Here is a 22,747-nt window from a genome sequence, read left to right on the forward strand (position 1 = left end):
GTGGTACATGTGGCACTGTAACACATGTAGCAAATAGTGTCAAGCGTATTTATTATTAAATAAGAAAGATTAAAAAATGATGAACTAACCATTTGAGTCAAAAAGCTATTAAATATTAATGAATTTTTAAATGTAGGAAGTAAAAAGTATAAAGATAAAAGTAATTTATTACGATAAAAGTAAAACTGGTAAATGAAGTCAATAGCTGGTATTTTGGGAAAGAGAAACTAGAAGATATCTCATCAGTATTTAAAAAAACTAACAGGTACAAGGTAACGTCCTACCAGAGTTAAAACAGTTAAAACAGAATGCAGACACACAGAATGGGAGGCATAATCATATATGTGGAAATCATTTTAAAATGATAAAAGACATACAACTTCATGCTCTTAAATCTGAAATTATAATTAAAATTAACTCCTATCAACATAAGAAACACAGAAATATATAAAGATGACTGAGAAAAATTAAATCATCTCAATCTTAAAAAAAAAAATCATCTCAGGACACCTGGGTTGCTCAGTGGTTAAGTGTCTGCCTTTGGCTTAGGGAGTGGTCCCAGAATCTTATGATCGAGTCCCGCACTGGGCTCCCCTCGAGGAGCCTGCTTCTCCCTCTGCCTATGTCTCTGCCTTTATGTCTCTCATGAATAAATAAATAAAATCTTTTTTTTTAAAAATCACTTAAATCTTTACTGAAAAGATACTAAACAGCCATTTTTAATGACAGCAATCTTGAGCTAAGTAACATTTCCTTATCACAGTAAAGACCATACATCAGAAACTAAAAACTTTTAGATAGTGAAACCCTAAAAATGCAAAATAGGTTGCCCACTATCAACACACTTTGGCCAATCCTTGCCACTGCAGTAATACAAGAAAACAAAATACAATGTGTGTGTGTTTGTATGTATTACATATATTCTCTATACACATGATTTAAAATCAATAAAATCATTTGAAAAATTATTAGAACTATTAGAAGATGTTCAAACTGCAGATAAATATGCAATGATTGTTTCCTATAGAGCAACAAGAGTGAGATACAAAGTGCAATGGAAAGGATCCCTTTCATAATAGTTAACACCTAAAAATAAGCTTAATGAGGAATGTACAAGTACTGATCAGGAAAAAAAATATTTTCTGGGGTGACATTAGCAACATGGCCAAATGAAATGTTCCTCATTCATACCCACCACCACCCCTTTGGCTACAACAGTCTGCCATCCAACCATAGATCAGAGTGCTTCGGTGGGAACTGTGGAATCCAGCACCATATGGCAAGGGACCCAGAAGGAGTCTCACCCACCCACGTGTCCAGTAATAGGGATACACACCTTGGTTCCTGTGGACCCTGAAGGGGCCTACGAACCTGCTCTAGCGCATCTTAGCCACAGTCTGTGAGCCCCTGGAGAGCGCTGCCTCAGACAATTACCCACATACAAGAGAGCCTTTATGAATCCAGGTTTCCAAATGAAAAGATCCATAACACCCATGGGTATGCTTTGGATAGGGTTAGAGGAGGAGTTACACTTTACCCATGTCACCCCTCCCCCAAGGCAGCACAGCTCAGGACCAAGAGAGATCTTCTTAGCTGTGATTCTCCTTCAGGGGAACATAAAGCATGTGAGTGAGCACCCAGATTTTTCAGCTTTTTCTGACACTGCCAGAGATATTCGTCCAAAGTACTGAGTTGTGAGCTGCATGACTGTGGGTGGGAAGAGGCTGGAAGAGTAGCAGATAGGACTCCCAGAGGGCATGAAAGACACAAGGATCCTACTAGCTGTGTTGCAGCCTCCATCAAGAAGCCCCACTGGGGTACCTCACCTGAAGATCCCCCACACAGCCCCGAGTGCTACATATGCCCCACCCACACCCTGTGGCTGGCTCTCCATGCACACTCCTGAGGGTAAGAGCAAGCGCTGGCAGACAGCTAGTAAGCACATACAGAAAGCCAGCCTGACTCCATGGGCCAGGGAGAGACCACAGACTTGAGTTTTAGCATCTACCCTTGGGAAAGCTAAAGGGAGGCCAACAGTCCCTGGCGTGGAGTGATGCAGAATCCAGAGATGGCATACGAGCATAAGAGGGAGCAAGACATGGAGCAGGTGTATCCCCAGAAGATCTGACAAAGCCTCAGAATCCATAGCTGGGCTGACAGAGGTACTTCTCTCCTGACACCAGTTAATCAAAACACAGAAGGCGACTGCTATTGGTTTGACAACAGCAACGCAGGACTGGAAGAAACATGAAAATCAGGGAGATTCTCAGCAACCTTCTAGTAACCAACCCCAAAGATGTGGAGAGCTACAACTTACCTGGTAAAGAACTCACAACAGGTGTTTGAAGGAAGCTCCGTGAGGTGCAAGAAAACACAAAAAGGAGCATTTGATAGAATGAGGAAAACAATACATGAACAAAAGGACAAGCTCAGCAGAGAGAAATAATGACAGAGAACCAAGTAAGTCCTGGAACTGAAGAACAGAGAAGAAAGCATCACCATCAAAATGGATCAAGGAGAAGGAAGAATCTGTGAATTAGAAGAAAGGAATTTTGAAATTATCCAGTTGGAGGAAAACAAAAAAGAATGAAAAAGCATATGTGACCTATGAGATACCATCCAAGGGAACAAGAGGGCAGAGAGCTTATCAAAATAAATAATGGCTGAGAACTTCCCAAATCAGTGAGAGATTTGGATAGCTAAGTTTAGGAAGCTCAGAGTCAACAAACAAACTCAATTAAAAAAATCACACATACAAAAAAAATGAAATCTTCCCCAAAATACATTACAATAAAATTCAGTAACCAAAGAATCTTAAAAGCAGCAAGAGAAAAAAAAATTCCACACTCACAGGGGACCACTCCTAAGCCTACAGGCCAATGGAGAGTGGGACAAAATATTCAGAGTGCTGAAAGGAAAAACTTCCAACCAACAACACTCTCTCTGGCAAACGTGTGCTTCAGAAACGAAGGACAAATAAAGATGCTCCCAGACAAACAAAACCGAGGGATGTCACCACCTCTAGGCCTGCCTTACAAGAAGTGCAAAATGGTCTTCCTCAAGCTGAGATGAAAGGATGCTAGTTAGTAACATGGAAATACGTGACTGTATACAACACACTAGTAAAAGTAAGAATATAGGCAAATTCAGATTCCTCTACTACTGTAATGTGTTGAAGTGGTAAATTCTTAACTCTGTGTGTAGCTTAAAGGACAAAAATATTAAAAATACCTAGAGCTACAATTTGTTAATTAATGTACAGTATAAAAAGATAAACTGTGGGGTGCCTGGGTGGCTCAGTCAGTTGGGTGTCCAGCTCTTGATTTCAGCTCAAGTCTTGATCCTCAGGGTCTTGGAATCCAGCCCCAAGTCAGGCTCTGCAATCAGTGGGGAGTCTGCTTGAGATGCTCTCCCTCTTCCCCTCCCTCTCATGCTCACACTTGAGCTCTTGCATCTCTTTCTCTCTCTCCCTCTCTCTGTAATAAATCTTAAAAAAAATGATAAACCATGACATCAATAACATAAAACAGGCAGTAAAGGGTAGTTTTTGTATGTGACTGAAGTTAAGTAGTTCAGTATAAAATAGATTGTTATATCTATACAGAGTTTTACATAAGCCTGCGGTAACCCCAAAGGAAGCCTACACAAAATAGAAAGAGAAGGGGATCAGAGCACATCTCTGTGGAAGGTCATCAATCACAAGGAAAAGCAGCAAGAGAGGAAGAAAAGAACACGGGAACCACAAAAAGAGCCATAAAAGAATGAATTCACTTCTCCAATCAAAAGGTGTAAAATGGCTAGATGGATTAAGAAAACAAGACCCAACTATATGCAGCCTGCAAGACTCCTTTCAGCTTCAGGACACACACAAGCTCAGATGAAGGGGCAAAAAGATATTCCATGAAATTGGGAACCAAAAGAGAACAGAGATGCCTATACTTCTAATCTGACAAAATAGACTTTAACTCAAAAGTTGTAACAAGAAACAAAAAAAGTTCTTTATATAATGATAAAGGGGTCAGTTAAAAAGGATATAACAAAAATTAACTCAAAATGAATTAAAGAAATATTTAAGATCTGAAACCACAAAACATCTAGAAGAAAACAGGGAAAAAGTCTCCTTGACATGGTTTTGGCAATGATTCTTTGGATATAACACCCAAAGCACAAGCAACAAAAGGCAACAAAAGCAAAAGCAAAAGCAAAACTAGGGGCACCTGGCTGGCTTGGTCAGTGGAGCATGTGACTCTTGATCTTAGGGTTGTGAGTTCAAGCCCCACATTGGGTGTAGAGATGACTTAAAATATTTTTAAAATATTTTAAGTTTAAAATATTATAAAAATAAATAAATGGGACTATGTAAAACTAAAAACCCTCTGCACACAGCAAGAAAAAAAATCAACAAAGTGAAAAGGCAATGTACCAAATGGGAGAAAATAGTTGCATCATGTATCTGATAAGGGGTTAATTAATTTCCAAAACATATAAGGAACTCATATAACTTACAAAAAATATATGATTTTAAAAATGGGCAAAACCCAAAAGCATAAGATACGTAGAAATAAACCTAACTAAAGAGGTAAAGGATCTATACCCTAAAAACTATAGAACACTTCTGAAAGAAATTGAGGAAGACACAAAGATATGGAAAAATATTCCAAGCTCATGGATTGGAAGAATTAATATTGTGAAAATGTCAATGTTACCCAGGGCAATTTACACGTTTAATGCAATCAGAGAGTTGGAACAAATTATTTTAAGATTTATGTGAAATCAGAAAAGACCCTGAATAGCCAGGGGAATTTTAAAAAAGAAAACCATAGCTGGGGGCATCACAATGCCAGATTTCAGGTTGTACTACAAAGCTGTGGTCATCAAGACAGTGTGGTACTGGCACAAAAACAGACACATAGAATAATGGAACAGGATAGAAAATCCAGAAGTGGATCCTCAACTTTAGGGTCAACTAATATTCGACAAAGGAGGAAAGACTATCCACTGGAAGAAAGCCTCTCTTCAATAAATGGTGCTGGGAAAATTGGACATCCACATGCAGAAGAATGAAACTAGACCACTCTCTTACACCATACACAAAGATAAACTCAAAATGGATGAAAGATCTAAATGTGAGACAAGAGTCCATCAAAATCCTAGAGGAGAACACAGGCAACACCCTTTTTGAACTCGGCCACAGTAACTTCTTGCAAGATACATCCACGAAGGCAAAAGAAACAAAAGCAAAAATGAACTACTGGGACTTCATCAAGATAAGAAGCTTTTGCACAGCAAAGGATACAGTCAACAAAACTAAAAAACAACCTACAGCATGGGAGAAGATATTTGCAAATGACGTATCAGATAAAGGGCTAGTTTCCAAGATCTGTAAAGAACTTATTAAACTCAACAGCAAAGAAACAAATAATCCAATAATGAAATGGGCAAAAGACATGATCAGAAATCTCACAGAGGAAGACATAGACATGGCCAACATGCACATGAGAAAATGCTCTGCATCACTTGCCATCAGGGAAATACAAATCAAAACCACAATGAGATACCACCTCACACCAGTGAGAATGGGGAAAATTAACAAGGCAGGAAACCACAAATGTCGGAGAGGATGTGGAGAAAGGGGAACCCTCTTGCACTGTTGGTGGGAATGTGAACTGGTGCAGCCACTCTGGAAAACTGTGTGGAGGTTCCTCAAAGAGTTAAAAATAGACCTGCCCTACGACCCAGCAATTGTACTGTTGGGGATTTACCCCAAAGATACAGATGCAATGACACGCCGGGACACCTGCACCCCGATGTTTCTAGCAGCAATGTCCACAATAGCCAAACTGTGGAAGGAGCTTGGTGTCCATCGAAGGATGAATGGATAAAGAAGATGTGGTCTATGTATACAATGGAATATTACTCAGCCATTAGAAATGACAAATACCCACCATTTGGTTCAACGTGGATGGAACTGGAGGGTATTATGCTGAGTGAAATAAGTCAATCGGAGGACAAAAATTATATGGTCTCATTCATTTGGGGAATATAAAAAATAGTGAAAGGGAATAAAGGGGAAAGGAGAAAAAATAAGTGGGAAATATCAGAAAGGGGGACAGAACATGAAGACTCCTAACTCTGGGAAACGAACTAGGTGTGGTGGAAGGGGAGGAGGGCGGGGGGTGGGGGTGACTGGGTGGTGGGCACTGAGGTGGGCACTTGACAGGATGAGCACTGGGTGTTATTCTGTATGTTGACAAATTGAACACCAATAAAAAATAAATTTATTTAAATAATAAAAAAATAATAATAAATGGGCAAAGGAGCTGAACAGACATGTTTCCAAAGAAGACATCCAGATGGCCAACAGACACATGAAAAGGTGCTTGACATCACTGATCATCAGGGAAATGCAAATCAAAACCACAGTGAGCACCTTACCCCTGTAAGAATGGCTGCCATCCTCAGGTCATGATCCTGGGGTCTTGGGATAAGTCCCACATCCTGCTTCTCCCTCTACCTTGTGTCTCTGCCTCTCTCTGTGTCCCTCATGATAAATAAATAAAAGACTTTAAAGAAATTTTAAAAAGAATGGCTGCCATCAAAAAGACAAGAAATAACAAGTGTCAGTGAAGATGTGGAGAAAAGGGAGCCCTTGGGCACTGATGGCAGGAATGTAAATTGGTATGACCCCTATATAAAATAGGATGGAGGGTCCTTAAATAGTTAAAAATAGAAATACAATGTCATCCAGCAATCTCACACTTCTGAAGGAACTGAAATCAGTATCTGGAAGAGACACCTGCACCCCGGTGTTCACTGCAGCATTATTCTCAACAAGCCAAGACATAGAACAACCTTAGTGTCCAGGGATGGATAAATGGACAAAGAAAATGTAATGTGTATCCATATAGTGGAATATTACTCAGCCATGAAAAAGAAGGAAATCTTCCCATTTGCAACAACGTGGACAGACCTTGAATAAAAAAAAAAAAATACAATATTACATACTCAAAAGTGGCTAAGAGGATAAATCTTAAATGATCTCACCAAAAAAAGAAATGGTAATTATGTGAGATGATGCAAGTATTAACTAACCCTATCATGGTAATCATTTTGCAAGATATAAATGTATCAAATCATCAGGTTGTATGCCTTTAACTCACACAATGTTATATGCCAATTCTATCTCAACAAAGTTGGAAAAAATAATTATAATCTTAATTTTTTTCCTCTCAGTCTGCAGTAAGGAGACATTTCAGATCAGTGAAAAAAAATAGTAACTGGGAAAATCCACTAAATGGGAAATTGAGGCATTCATGTCAAGGAGGGGGTACATTACTTCATACTTATCCCAAAAAATGTTCCACAGTGGGTTAGCCATTTAAATACTTTAAAAAAAAAAGATTTTATTTATTTATTCATGAGATTGAGAGAGGCAGAGACACAGGCAGAGGGAGAAGCAGGCTCCTTCCAGGGAGCCCCATGCAGGACTAGATCCCGGGTCTCCAGGATCACGCCCTGGGCCAAAGGCAGGCACTAAACCACTAAGCCACCCAGGGATCCTCCATTTAAATACGTTTTAATTGAATAAACAGGCTTAATAGAACACAATATAGCCCGCTCTGTTAGGGAGGGGGGCACAGTGAGCACAATAGATGTCACAACCTAGCAGATGTCTGTGGGGTCAGAGAGCTCCGACTGTGGGCACCCAGCTCTGTGCAGCTGCTTAGACGCAGTGGTTTGCATGGTTGCTCTAGTGGCACTCCCACTCTCTAAAGCCTGGTCCACAGAAGAAACACTGTAGGAATACACCAGGTGTCATTGGTGGCAAGCAAAATAATCGTCTTTATTTGAACTTTTAGTAACCATAGAGTATTTGCTTATACATATATTACAGTTTAGGGGTTCTGGCTATTGTGCTTTTTTTAAAGGATATAATCACATGAGTAGAATAAGTATTCTGCAGTTTGGAAGCAGAGCAGCCTAATAACAAATAAATGTTGACACACAAAGCAACTGCGTGCCCTGCATACGTGGAGAGAGCAGTCATCACCTAGAACTGCCCTCACAGAAGGCTACCTTTTGTCTTAGTTTAATGGTAAACAATATTTTATAAAAATATTTAAATAGCATTTTTCAGGGCACCTGGGTGGCTCAGTCATTTGGTGTCTGACATTTGGTTTCAGCTCAGGTCATGATCTTGGGGTCACGGGACTGAGCCCCACACTAGGCTCTGCGCTAAGTGTGGAGGCTGCTTGGGGTTCTTACCCTCTGCTCCTCCCCCACCCTACTCTCTCGCACACACTCACTCGCTTGCTCTCTATAGAATAAATAAATAAATCTTTTTTAAACATATATTTAAATAGCATTTTTCAATGATAGAAACAATTATTCTCATCAAGAAACAAACTTGTTTTAGGTTTTAAAAGTTTGAACTAATTGTTTTCCTTTAAATACCTATAAAAATATTTTGTTTAACATAAGCTTGTCAGTAACATGAAGCTTGAAAATCAAGAAAGCACAAACTAAATATTTGAAATAAAAATACAACTCTTGGTCTGGGTTTCTCATTACATCCTGCTGGTGTTTCAGAACTGAATGTGTGCACTCAAGTCCAGCTTCGGGAGCAGCAGTGTGTGTAGCTTTCCTAGTAATCCACCATTTAAAAAAAACAAATTCCAAAGCCAGAATGAACAATGACTTTATCAAGGCTCCTCTGGGTGGGAGTCTAGCTTTGTAACATAGTCATTGGCATTCCAGAAATGCCGGGTTTTCCTACTCAAGTTTGTCTTTCGGCTCTGCCTTTTGACGCCTATGCCTTTTCATGTGCCTGTTCACCCACCACCTTCCCCACCACCTAAATGTGCATGAACTGTAGATCAGTCAGCTGTTAGAGATCTAGCATTTGCATTTTGGAAATTAGAAAGTTTACAAAGCAAAATGTGCAGTAACAATATGTTACCTTCAGGGGAAAAGTCTGTAATTAATAGGAAAGAAAGGCAAAAGAAGGATAATAGTATGACATTCTTAGGCACAATAAATTAGGAGATGCTTATTTTGTTTAGAGCTTCAAGATCTCCCCAAGATGGACATGTTTTTAATACTGTAGATGAGATTAGCTCAAGTCGTTGTGTTTTTATAAATTGACCTCTCTTACTTGTAACAGAACTCCGGCCTGTCTTGTCCTTCCTCCGTTACGGGGGATTAATGAAGTCTCTTTGTAGTCTCCATGCATCTGTTGGATGTTAACTAATTAATAAAATACAGAGGTCATCTTTCTGCAAACAGTAATGCTTCAATACACTGAGAATTTCTTTTTGCTTTAAAATATCATTGGCACATTCCTAACAAACTGAACCAGAACAAAGTGATGCGGTGTCATCATGTGGGTTCTTTCAAATAGATTGCAGTCGTGTGTAAAGAAGCGAACAGATCAAATGTTGGATTTTGTCCCTCAGAGTGTCAGCAGCGTGTTTGTTTGAGCAGGCACTGGAGCTGTCGGGGATGGCACAGCGGTCCTGGGGCACTCGGATCAGAGCTGCCTGCAAAGGTCAGGAAAGCTGCTGTGCTCATACCTGTCACCAGTGTGTACAGAAAACCCAAGTGTTGCCCAGAATGCAGTGGTTGGTCCTTGACTGTCTTTGATCCTTATCTAGAAAGTCTGCTAGCATATGTCATATAATTGAGGTATGGTCTTTTATTGCCGCAATTAAAACTTTTCAAATGCATTATATTATCTCCACCCACGCTAAAAGTCCTGACCATTGTTTAAAAAGTAAGGTTAGTGATTTGTCAGATGCCGTGGTTGACTTTAGGGGCTGCCCGCTCCCACACCCTCCTCGTGAGATTTCTCTTACTTTTTTCATTTACATCTCACCAAACAGCATAATGGTCTTAAAGTTTGTTTAGTCCTTTGACTTCCTTTATCACATAGAGATGGCAAACATTCTGTTGCTAACTTGAAGTGGCTCCAAGCAGCAAGACTGGGAGGATATTAAACCAGTAAAAGCTTATCAACTGATTCATTGATATGCTGTAAATTCCAGGCTTTTCATTTTGCTTTTGAGGGTGGTCATAAGTCAACACATTAGTAAGCAATTTGCTGACATCCAGACGGATCACTTAGTGAGGCCTCCCAGGCAGACAAAGTTCACCTGGGTACTTTTGTTAGTATATATTTTTTTTAATGTTTAGCCAGTATGTTACTTGTAAATGACCAGTAATTGCTTTACATATCAATAACCTAAACTCTTATCAAATATCTGAAATTCAAGACTTAAAAGGAAAAACATATGAAGATATTCATTCTTCTTAAAATTGAATATTTTACACATTTTGTTTCTGTAGAATTAATATTAACTATTGGTTTAAAAACTAGAACTGTCTTTTTTTGGGGGGGGGGGCAGTTCTTGCCCTGTCAATTACTAAGGGTATCAGACCCAAATAACAGTAGGGAAATAAAGCAAGAAGGATACTGAACACATAAGAACTTGAGATTTCAGAAATAGTTAATAATAGCTATATTTAGGACATGGCTTTGAATGGGCCACTATAGGTGATCGATAAGTATATGTTGATTTAACTTTATAAACATCACCCTTGCTAACTTTTGAATATGGGAAGCAACAAGAATAAGGTCACACCAGGTCACTGTTAGAAATCTGCTATGAATATATACTGAAGGATTTTTGTGTAAGTAGTAACAAGCTAATGTGAGTGTTATGATTAAAAGCTAAACGCCAATGCCTTGTTGAATCTTGATAGCTGGAAAAAACTTCAAAATCATTCCTCATACTCATTGTTCCTTTTTTTAATCCCAAAAAGATTATTGTACTGCACTCCTTTAGAATATATACTTTGGGGCATATATGTGTCCTCATTTCTAATCTACTGCAAACTTAAAATCAAGATTTTTTTTAAACGAATGCTAAGGACCTTAGCATGAATCAGGTGCTTCTCTGAATCTAAGGAACTCATTCGAGGAGATAAGAAATACACACAGGAAAAAGATAACAGCATCCAGCCAATGCTAAGTGCGGAGTGAAGGGGCCAAAGTGTGCTGTGAGAGCTGAAAGTGCAAGCTCATCTGATAGGAGCCCACGCACACGGGGCACACATGCAGGCAAGAACAATGCAAACAGGAAAATAGGACAGTTATTCACGGGATTCCGTAAATGACTGGCCGGCTGGGAAATTCCTATAGGAAAGGAGTGGGAGGAAAGGTTGGCACCAAGCCCCAAGGGATCACAGCCTCCAGACAGACCCAGGATGGGGATTTCGGGATCAAATAAGAGGTGGTGAAGGCAGTGCTCCAAAAAGGCAACTCGGGCATCAGAGGAGAGCACCACCCCACCCCTCCCTGCTCCCCCTGTGACTCTGAGCCCTCCACTCAGCCCTCCTTGTTCCCACCTGGCCTTCCTGCGAGCTAGGGGCCCTGTTGTTGCTCAGCCATTCCCACACTATTGTACTGACCCCATTAATCATTCACCAGGCAAACACTGAATGGCAACGTTATTTAGCTGAGATTGGATAAACTATGCTTTAAAAGTTCTTAACCGGGATCTCTGGGAGGCTCAGCAGTTTAGCACCTACCTGCCTTTGGCCCAGGGTGTGATCCTGGAGTCCTGGTATCAAATCCCGCATCGGGCTCCCTGCATGGAGCCTGCTTCTCCTCTGCCTATGTCTCAGCCTCTCTCTCTGTGTCTCTCATGAATAAATAAATAAATAAACAAACAAATAAATAAATAAATAATTTTTAAAAAGTCCTTAACCATCATTACATATAAAAGGAATTGTTATTTTTCTCATTTATGAAATGCTTCTAATTGCAACTAAGGAAGAAAGGAGGATTTGTTAACAAGTGTGAAAATGACATTATGTTTGCTAGGCAGGCTGAGTAGATACAAAAATATACATTAAACTATTCCAAAGGCTTCCGGTGACTGACGCCTGCAAAGCCTACAGTCCTGTGCTTTGCAAAACTTGTCTAGCCTCCTAATCCCTAGGACCACCTCCTTGGGGTCGGGGGTCCTGTCTGTTGCACCTGCCTTCCTGTGGGGGAGACAACAAATAACACCTGTTGATAAGAATGTAAATTTCAAAAAGTAGTGAGAGTCATAAAAGGGATGGGGAGCAAAGTAGGGAGCAAGAGGTGGGGGGGGGGGGCGACGGGTGGAGAGGTATAGAAACCAAACTGGAGGGGCTTCACAGACAGGGTGAGGGGCTCCAGTGGCCTGTACCAGGGGCCAATCGAGAGAGCACAGGTGCAGGGGTGGCAAGTAGCTGCGTGCACCCTTGTTGAGGTGAGAGTAGCAGGAGCTCTACCTGGACACTCAGCAAAGGGCTGAGCTGAGAAAGAATCCGGGAACACTGCCCAGTGAACACTGGGACCCTTGTTCAAAACCAAAACTTTCTTCTCTGGCCATTCTTAGTCTGCCTGCCTCTCTCTCCCTGCCCTGGTGGTTTTTATCTGCTCTTTAACGTTGTTCCAAGCAAAGAAAAAATTTTAAATTATTAGCATAAATTTTATGCTGTACAATGCCTATTTTAAGTGTCACTTAAAAGCATTTAGTTCATATGTAGAATCTCCAAAATTACACAGTTTGCATCTCCTGCCTCATGCATGCATATTTAACTCTTACACGAAGAGATAAAAGCCTAAACAAAACTTAAGTCTGAGCCCTCGGCTCACAGCAGGGAAGGGACTCTGGGTTTCCTCGTGCTCCCCTTTCCTTCTGAGCCACCATCTGCGATGGAAGTGGCTGCAGGGAAGTGGCACGCTGAGGAAAGTACACGAAGGGATCTATCCAGGAACTAGAATTCAGGAGAGAGAGGGAGCATGGGCACAGAGAGGGCAGCTTAAGGCAAGAAGACTACAGATTTTTCATATGGGAAAGGGTGTATACACAGACTTACACACCCCAAGGATAAAAGGCCCTAATATGAATTAAAAAGAAGAAGAATGCATGTTTAGTGAAGCTGCGGACTTCTTGGAAATAACAGCAGAAATGTGATGAGCACTGGTGTTATACACAACTGATGAATTACTAAATTCTATGTCTGAAACTAATGATGAACTGTATGTTGGCTAACTGAATTTAAATTTTGAAAAAAGGAAGTAACAGCAGAAGCCAGAAGACCTCACATCTCAGTGTCACGGATGAGGCAGTAACAGCCAACCTGGAATTGTACGTGTACCAAATGAAAATTCCAGTTGGGAACAGAGGCAAGGGGTGCATAGCTGGCTCAGTCAGAGGAGCGTGTGACTCCTGATCTTAGGGTTGTGAGTTCAAGGACCATGCTGGGCATAAACACTACTTTAAAAAAAAAAAAAAAGGCAAAAGAAAGACAATTTCAGAGAAAAATGAGGACAGTGTCACTAAAATGCCTTTGCTAAAAGAAATTCTGAAAGATGCTTTTCATGAAGAAAGAAAATGATCCCATATTCCAAGATGCAAGAATGGGTGAAGTGCAAAGAACTGGCAAAATGTGGCTACAGGGAATAGGCACTGACTCTGTAAAGCAAGACTACTAATGTCATATAGGACTCAAGAGAGGATGAGAGCTCCTGAACACATGACAGTGACATCCCTCAGGAGAGGGATATCCACTTCAAGGGCTCCAAGATCCTTGCTTATGTGAGAGGAGGGAAATTCTGATTGACTTTCGACTTTAATAATTCCAATATGCATTTCTAGGGTAACCACTAAAAGAAGTAAAATGGAATTTCAAATCAGGAGAAAGAATAATAGAGATAGAAATTTCCACCGTAGAAAAGAGCAGAGATAAAAACAAACGGATGGCAGGACAAGTAGAAAACAGAACGGGATGCACGCAGAGCAATCTCGCAGACTGGACTGAACATGCCAGTGGCAACAAGCCCAGTTGCAGGTAACTCTTATGTATGAAAAGAAGAATGAAATGTGTATGATATACGCACAGACATACCACACGCACACATACACATGCGGAAAACTCGACACAGAAAAAGACGGGTACTGACATCACACAAAACAAGTATAAAGCAAAGGCACTAGGGATGAGGACACACAGAACAGTGACTGCATCATACATGCTCTTTCAAACCACAAATATATCAAACATATCACTTATAAAAAGTGACCATGAACATTCCCATCACAGTGTAAAGAATTAAAATGTGTAGAGCATGGTCTCTGATCACAGAGCTAGAAATTTAAAATAATTTTTAAGTATCTTAGAAATATCTCACACATAAATTCAGAAACAGTTCTAAATAACTGGTTGGTAAAGAAAACATTAAAATGGAAACTAGAAAGTATTTTGAACAGAATTAGCAGCAAAATACATAGCAAAACTTGTGGAATATGACTAAAGCAATAAATCTGTTTCTTCTATATAGGTATCTTTTGAAAAATCAAACATTTGAGTATAGAATTAGTTTATAATTCTCACATATCGTAACATATCCCAAGCATGTATTGACTGTTTTGCTATCAGCATTAAGATTAGCATACTGAGCCTTAGGATCTATCCTCCCCAGATTTTCTTGCTGCATCTGCAAAACTGGCAAAGCCATGTTTTCAACAAGCACTGAAGTGCCTGCCATGGTCAGTGCACATCCTCGGCCCTTGAGAAATGTAAAGATGGAGTGGGAACCCTTGAAAAATACCGTATGGTGTCAAGGTCCAGCATCCCAGCCCCCAGATTTATAGTAATGAAAGCAGCAAGGCATGTGCCATTAGCACTGTTGAAGGCAGGAGGAGGAGCACCTGGTAAGGTGACACTTAGGGTTGTCCTCACCAGGGCCACCTGGGAAGTGCTTTATCTCAAGCTGCAAGAACTTACCCACATGTTAGAACAACTGGGATGCCTTCAGCGATACCAGGCATACATACATCTATCATCACACACAACATATGCATTAATATAACTTGTGTGTGTGTGTGTGTGTGTGTGTGTGTGTGTGTGCCCTCCATCTCCATATTTACTCTGTTGCTCTCTAAGGGACCTCTGAAAGCTCATAGTGATACCTAACACCCGCAGTTGGGAGGGCACACCCCCAGGAATGGCGATGAGTGCTGTTTGTAAATAACTTTGACTCTTAAAATCAATCAGGTAACTTCTGCAACAGCAGTTCTCAAACTTGAGCGAGCATCAGAGTACCCTGGGGAGACATTTCTAACACAGCTGGCTGCTACTGCCGAGGTTCTGACCCAGCAGCTTTGGGGTGTAGCTGAGAATCAGCATTTCCAACAAGCTCCTGGGGATGCCACTGGTCCCAGCACTACACTTGAGAATGAGCATCCAAATCAATCATTCACACTCATGCATCTTCTCCAGACGGCACTTCTGTATTCAGAAATAATTTCAGAATATGCCACATAACCCGAAATCCTTTCTAAGGTCTAGAATAGAATGTGACCTCTTTTTTTCTGAGGCATAATTTTGAAGGAAGAGAAGATCTTATACTCCATTCCAAGAATATATGGGAAATCACTTTCACTCCCAACTCACAGAGCATATGGATCATTTAACATGAATCAGAAGGCCAACATACAGAGTTCCAAGGAATCCCCCCCTTTTACGCAGTAAGGAACTCTTCTCTCAATCTTTTATGTAGAGATTATCAAATAGCTGAAGGGCCAAAGAACAAAGAAAATTAAAATCAAAGCCCTAGGATACACTGTCAGTTAAAGAAATTAAGTTAAGCCACAGTTGCCTGGCAATTACAATTAGGGTCAGTGAAATAGAATTTGATTCCTAACAGAAGAGCATCTTCCTCCAGGCCTCTAAGTGCAGACGCTCCTTGGCTTACAATGGCACTAGATCCTGATAAACCCATCATAAATCAAAACTATCATTAAATCAAAAATGCATTTTACACACCAAACCTACCAAACATCACACCGTAGCCTGGCCCACTTTAAGTGTGCTCAGAGTTCTCACGTTAGCCCGCAGTTGGACAAAACTGTGTAACATGAAGCCTATTTGACAGTGTCGAGTAGCTCCTGTAATGCATGGAACACTGTACCCAAAGCGACAGAACGGCTGTGTGGGTACAGACGGCGGTCGGTGTATCGGATGCTGACTCTTGTGATTGCTTGGCTGCTGGGAGCTGCGGCCACCACCCAGCATCATGGGGGGAGATCAGACCACGTGTCACTAGCCCCAGAAGAGATCCGCATTCAGACATCCACTTTTACACCTTTGTAAAGTCGAAAAATTGCAAGTCAAACTACTTTAATCTGGGGAGGGGGCATCTGTATGGCTAAAAAAGAATTGCAAGCAAACCCCCAAAACAAAGGTGCCTGAAAGATTCACACACACACAATTACCCCCCCACAAGCCATCAGCGATGGGAGCACCTGTTGTGTCCCAGCATCTCCTTTCCCTGAAGCCCAGCACTCATTCTTGTAACAGCCAGGGACAAAGACCTTCCTGTGTGTCTCCAAGGCTGCTTAGGGGAGGAAAAGAAGTGGAAGGGTAACCTCATCCCTCGAGGCACTGAGGTCTGACCTTGGAGAAGTAGCTCTGGAGGTGACTTACACATATTCTGCAAGGTGGGTCCACATAAAAACAAAGAACACACACACGAGATGTCCAGGAGACTAGAACACACGTCCCTCTGACTCACTCACCTAACTTCTTGTTTTTGAGAATCTGACAGGCTTAGTTCACTTCACCAAGCCTAACAACACAAGACAGGTATAACCATTAAATCAGAGGGCTTCTAACTGCTGGGGCAAGTAACTCCCAAGTTTTAGTGACTCAGAGTAGGAGCTTTGGTCCCACCCACAAGTGCAACGTGCCACCCTGTAGGATGCAGGCACTGTCCCCTCCAGCCTCTTGCTCTGCTGTCCCTGGGCCCCTGTGTGTCTGGCCCAGAGACCCCATTTCCAACTGGAAGAGCTATGTCACATCACCCAACCTAGCAGGAGAAAATGAATGGGAACTGTGGTTTCTAGATGAGATGCCAACTTCTACAGATAGCTCTGTGCTGGGGAAGGACAGCCAGAGAGCAAGAAGGTGATGTCAACACGGCCCTTTGGAACAGATGACTCCACTGCTGTTTTATATCAGTCTTCAGATGTTCAACAGAGGAGCCACTGTACAGCCCTGGGTGAGCTAACTCTCGTGCCTCCAGCACGGTGGTCACTCTTCAGTGATCTGGCTTCTTTGTAGCACATGTCTGCACAAGCCATCAGACTGCACTGTCCAGTACAGGCCACCACCTGCCACGTGTGGTTGTCAAGTCCCTGAAGTAAGGCCAGTCCAAATCAAAATATGCTAGGGACACACAGGAGCTTGAAGACTTAGCAGGAAAAAAAAAATCTCAATAGTTTATTCAATTGATATACTTTGAAATAATATTTTGGATATATTGGGCTAAGTAAAATATTAAAATTAATTTCACCTTTTACAAACTTTTAAAAATGTGGCTCCTACAAGTTTTAGGATTACAGATGTGGCTCATGTTACATTTCTTTTGGACAGGAATGATGTAGAGTAGCTAGCTCTTCCATTTTAGAAAGTTCTAAAAACAATTCTACTTAAAGGGTTTTTTTCTAAGTGTATTATACACTATTTTGAGAAGATAAAGAAAAATAATAAAATCTAGATCATCCCCAAAAGTTTTTTTTAATTTGAATATAGTTGACACAGAATGTTAACATTATTTTAAGGTGTACAACTTACTGATTCAAGTTTATACTTTATGCTGTGCTCACCCCAAGGTAGCTCCCATCTGTCACCACACAACACTGTTTCAACACCATTGACTATTCCCTATGCTGTACCTTTCATCCCCGTGACCCATTCATCCATGATTAGAAGCTTGTCTCTCCCACAACCCTTCACCTATTTTGCCCATTGCTTCAACCTCTTTCCCTCGGGCAGCCATCACTTTGTCTTCTGTATTTATGGGTCTGTTCTGCTTTTTGTTTATTAATTTTTTATTAATTTTTTGAAGATTTTATTTATTCACAAGAAAACAGAGAAGCAGAGACACAGGCAGAGGGAGAAGCAGGCTCCCTGTGGGGAGCCCAATGTGGGACTCAATCCGAGGACCCTGGGTCATGCCCTGAGTCGAAGGCAGACACTCAGCCACTGAGCCACCAGTGCCCCCCTATTAATTAGTTTTTAGATTCCACACATGAATGAAATCATATAGTAACTGTCTTTTTCAGTCTTATTTATTTCACTGAGCATAATACCCTCTTTTTATGGTCATGCTAAGATGATCATTCATAATCTGCAACCATGGTGGGAAGACAGCCGGCAAGGAAAGGGATGGTAAGAGCACGGGGCACTGGCCATACACCATGGAGCCCTATTTACAGATGAGAGTACAGGCAGCCAGAGCAGGGCAAATGGGACTAATTCTGTGCAGCTCTAATTCCTTTCTCCTACTTCCTTTTCCCTTTTATTAGCTCTCAACTTTTTCTTTTAAAGATTTTATCTATTTATTCACGAGAGACAGAGACAGAGACACAGGCAGAGGGAGAAGCAGGCTCTGTGCAGGGAGTCAGACGTGGGACTCGATCCCAGGTCTTCAGGATCACGCCGAGGGCTGAAGGCGGCACTAAACCACTAAGCCACGGGGGCTGCCCCCTCTCAACTTTCAATTACAATGTATTTCTTGTCAACCAAGACTTACAACCAGGTGGACTCTGTTGATTATCTCTGCATAAGCTATCTGGACATGGCTTTATTAGGTAAACACCCATATGTCTCTTGTTCCAGAAAGTCTTATTCAAAGGAGAGACCTGAGGAAAGTTAGTTAAAAGGTGGTCAGGACTCAAGGAGCTTCCCTGGCACCTACAGGTAGAAGCTCCCCCTGGGCGCGTTAGTGTGCTGCCTCTGTGTCCTTTCCAGTTCACAGAAATCAGTCACCGCATCCTGTGCTCCTACAACACTGACATAGAGGAGCTCTTCTCGGAAATTGACCACTGCCTGGCCATAAACCGAAGTATTCTTCAGCAACTGGAGGACAGGTGTAGTCATGAACTCACAGAAGAAGACTGGGAGAAGATCCAGATACAGGTAGGCGTGGGTCACTCACCGGAAGCAGTGGAGCCCCCAGGAGTCTGGGTGACGTCAGGGGGAGACTTGGGGACCCTGCAGTGCCAGGCCCATTCTCTCAGCCCTGGCTGTGCCTCGACCCTGAACCTTTGTCATCCAGTCTGGGGTGAGGTCAAGGCCCTTCAGTTGGAAACTGGTTTGATGATGCCCTTTTGTGAATAACGAAAACACCCAAGGGGAAAGACTGCCCTCTGTGGTAGCTTCCTGGTTTTCCTTCAAGCCCTAGCCTGCCATCCTCTGGCACCTGTAGTAGCCCTGGAAGAAAGGGAGACTGAGAATTCAACAGAGGAAAAACTTACTTAGAAAATCATTAAAAATAGGAAAATTTATAAAGAAGCTTAGCAGCTACATGGGGTCAAGAATTTTGAAAAAGACCACTCTATTGCTCAACTAAAAGGAAATCTTAATCGCTAATGTTCAGCATTTTATAAAGTATTTTTGTTTGTTTTAAAATTGCTTATCACAGGTGGTTACTATCCCTTTCCTTTTTCCAAAAGAGTAACATTATATGAAAAAAAAAAAGAGTAACAGTATATGTATAATTAGTGTTACTGTAACACAGGATGAAACTTCATTTCTAGAAGATGTATGTCTCTTGGTATATACAGTTCTCACTTAAATGTAGGAAGTTTCACATTATGACAGAGCTAATACCTGCATGACTACTCACTTCCCGTCTCGTGGTGCAGGCCCTACATCGGGAAACCTATGAGTGCCCCATCTGCCTCACCCCACTCCCACCCCTCACCGCCACTGGCAGCGGCGACTCTCACCAGGATGCATCAGGGATGCGCTGCAGTCAGACTTCCCGGGAGACAGTCCTCCTGTCCTGCTCACATGTGTTCCACCACACGTGTCTCCTTGCTCTGGAGGAGTTCTCCTTGGGGGACTGCTCTCCTTTCCATGCCTGTCCTCTCTGTCGCTCTTGCTATCAAAAGAAAATTCTTGGATATTGAATTCACAGTCAGGAAAAAATTATATAATTCCTGGGGTGGGGGGTGATTTACCTCAATTTTGTACAGATTGTAGGAGTTTGGGGTTAAGTGCTATAGTGTCATCTCTTCTCCAATGAAATATACTCTTAGTAGGTGTACATAGGAACCCTAAATATATTTTAAAAGCTGGCAACCTAGCCAGTTTTAGTCTTTAGTTTATAAAAATTTCAAATTGATGGATTTAATCAGTTGAAATAAGTGAGGAATGGATAAAAACTTGAGTTTCAGAAGTTCTATAATTTAGTGATTTGCTATACTTCAAGTTGATCAGATGCTCCCTTATTTTCATGGTCATCTGACTAACTGGCCTATTTCCATGAAGTTCTGACTAGCACCAGGTGGACCTGCCAGGATGGTCACAGCACACTGTTTCCAGGCTCAGCCTGTGTATACAGCTACTTATATATAGTGACTGTCTGACCAATAAGCTGGTAACCTAAAAACATTCTTCAATTGTCTTAGACCTCCTGCCATTCCTAATATTTGTTTTGTAGTAATTGCTTTATTTCCATGTGATAAATAACTATTGCACTTCAAATATGTAAACCCAAAGTATAAAAATAAAATATTCAGTGATATTCAACACCAGAAGATGGTAAATCACATTTTAATGACTTAGAGCCATAATACTATTTTAGCTTGTCCATGAAGAAGAAATCTATGAAACTACTTTGATCAGAAGCATTTGACTCTGGTTTACTCTTCCTGGGCACTTGGTTGTTGACAATAGCAAAGTACAGTTGTACAGGTCAGGTAACACATAAGGCCCCGCATTTCAGTGGTTTACAAAGAAGCCTGTTCTTTCTGAACCCCACAGCCCATCAGCAGTGGGGTGAGGGCTAGGGGCTGAGGGGTTCCTCTAAGTGTCCTCTGGCTCCCTAGCTCCTCTGCCCTGAGTCTGTGGATGTTCTCATTGCTGGGGAAGGGCAGGCAGAGACATTTTATGGCCCATGCCTTGGGCATAGGGGTGCACATCACCACAGCCATAGCTAACTATGGGGTAGAGACAGTGAGTGAGAGCCCAGCAGGAAAAAGGTGCAGGTCACCAAGCCCAGATGCACATATGTCAAGAGTATAGGACAATCCCAATATCTTACAGAAAGAAAGAAAATGTATATTCCTATGTTTTGATCTCATCCTTTTAAAATATTAGTCTGGTATGTTTTATTTACAAATAGCTATGTATGTACATACATATCACTTATGAATAAATGACACTTATATTGGGGTTTGCTCAAACATGTTTTTAAATGATGGAGTATCCCATTGCAAAGTTTGGATAAGTAAAAATTTGTCCAAAATATGTTATAGTCGTCCCCCCTCATCCATAGGAACTGTGTTCCAAGACCCGCAGTGGATGCAGGAAACCGCACATGGAACCAAACCCTATTTTTCTGCCACACTTTCTTCTACACACACCTATGATAAAGTATAATTTATAAATTAGCTTTGTAAGACATTAACAATAGCTAATAATAAATAGAACAATGTACTGTAATAAAAGTCATGTGGACATAGGCTCTCAAAATATCTTACTGTGCTGTACTCACCTTCTGGTGATGATGAAGCTGTAGATAAAATGCCTACATGACAAGATGGAAGTGAGGTGAATGATGTCAGCCCTCTGATACAGCGTCAAACTATTGCTGTTCTTCTGATGACCTGTCAGGATGATCATCTGTTCCAGGACTATGGAAAGTGGGACTATGGAAGGGGATGGGGGGCAGAGTAACTCAGAGAGCTTAGAGTGCTCTAAACAAGGAGTAAGCACTTCTGTCCTGAGACAGCAGAGAGAAGCTGCTCACAGACCTCAGGTGTCCACTCAGAAGGCCAATGAGGCAGATGTCTCTCCCTCCATGGCTGATAGGAGAGAAGAGCCATGTGACCAAGGCCTGTGCAGTCTAATTCCACTGCCCCAATCTTGGAACCTGGATAGAGAGTCCAAGGTTGCACAGGTAACTGAGTGACAGAGTCCACTGAGGACTGTGTGTGGCCACATCCCAATGCTTGTTCCTGGGCATAATGATCTGGGTCTTGCTGCCCAGACCCACTGCATTCCTGCCTTCCTTCTGAACCCATTTATTCAGCTTTCCCACTGATATCTGTGCTGCTATATATCCTTCCAGTAAACTTTTTTTCCTGGTTAGGGGCAGAGTCCACTTCTGCTCTGTGCAACCAAGTACTTTACTTGACATAGGAATTAGTGAATAGACTCTCAGGAAAATCAGTGGGGATGGCATCTGGAATTGGTCCTCCCTGGGGATGAGGGCAGTGAAAATCTCATGAGAGCTCAGAGATGAGTCTCAGGTAGCTATGACAATCTGTGTCAAATCAGGTCATTTTATCTTTTTTTTTTTTGTATTTTTTTTATTGGAGTTCGATTTACCAACATATAGTATAACACCCAGGGCTCATCTCGTCAAGTGCCCCCCTCAGTGTCCGTCACCAAGTCACCCCATCCTCCCACCCACCTCCCTTTCCACCACCGCTTGTTCATTTCCCAGAGTAGGAGTCTCTCATGTGCTGTCACCCTCTCTGATATTTCCCACTCATTTTCTCTCCTTTCCCCTTTAATCCCTTTCACTATTTCTTATACTCCCCGTATGAGTGAAACCATATAATGTTTGTCCTTCTCCAATTGACTTACTTCACTCAGCATAATAATTTCCAGTTCCATCCACGTCGAAGCAAAT

At 41.6% G+C, this 22,747-nt stretch overlaps 1 protein-coding gene across 6 annotated transcripts in view; it reads left to right on the plus strand.

Moving 5' to 3' along the window:
• The window catches only part of RNF32 (ring finger protein 32), a 44,788-nt gene extending 23,239 nt beyond the window's left edge, over positions 1-21,549 (plus strand). For 2 of the 6 annotated variants that reach the window (XM_038559815.1, XM_038559816.1), the window contains exons 8-9: positions 18,853-19,020; positions 19,749-20,645. In XM_038559815.1, the coding sequence (XP_038415743.1) occupies positions 18,853-19,020; positions 19,749-20,015 (435 nt within the window). In that variant the 3' untranslated portion in view covers positions 20,016-20,645. Of the gene's footprint in view, positions 1-13,694; positions 13,722-18,827; positions 19,021-19,748; positions 20,646-21,385 lie in introns of those variants that run through there. The other 4 variants (XR_005371381.1, XR_005371380.1, XM_038559817.1 and 1 more) reach the window with 4 other exon arrangements.
• The last annotated feature ends 1,198 nt before the right edge of the window (positions 21,550-22,747 follow it).

The sequence above is a fragment of the Canis lupus genome, chromosome 16, assembly GCF_011100685.1.
Source record: "Canis lupus familiaris isolate Mischka breed German Shepherd chromosome 16, alternate assembly UU_Cfam_GSD_1.0, whole genome shotgun sequence".
Lineage (NCBI taxonomy): Eukaryota > Metazoa > Chordata > Mammalia > Carnivora > Canidae > Canis > Canis lupus.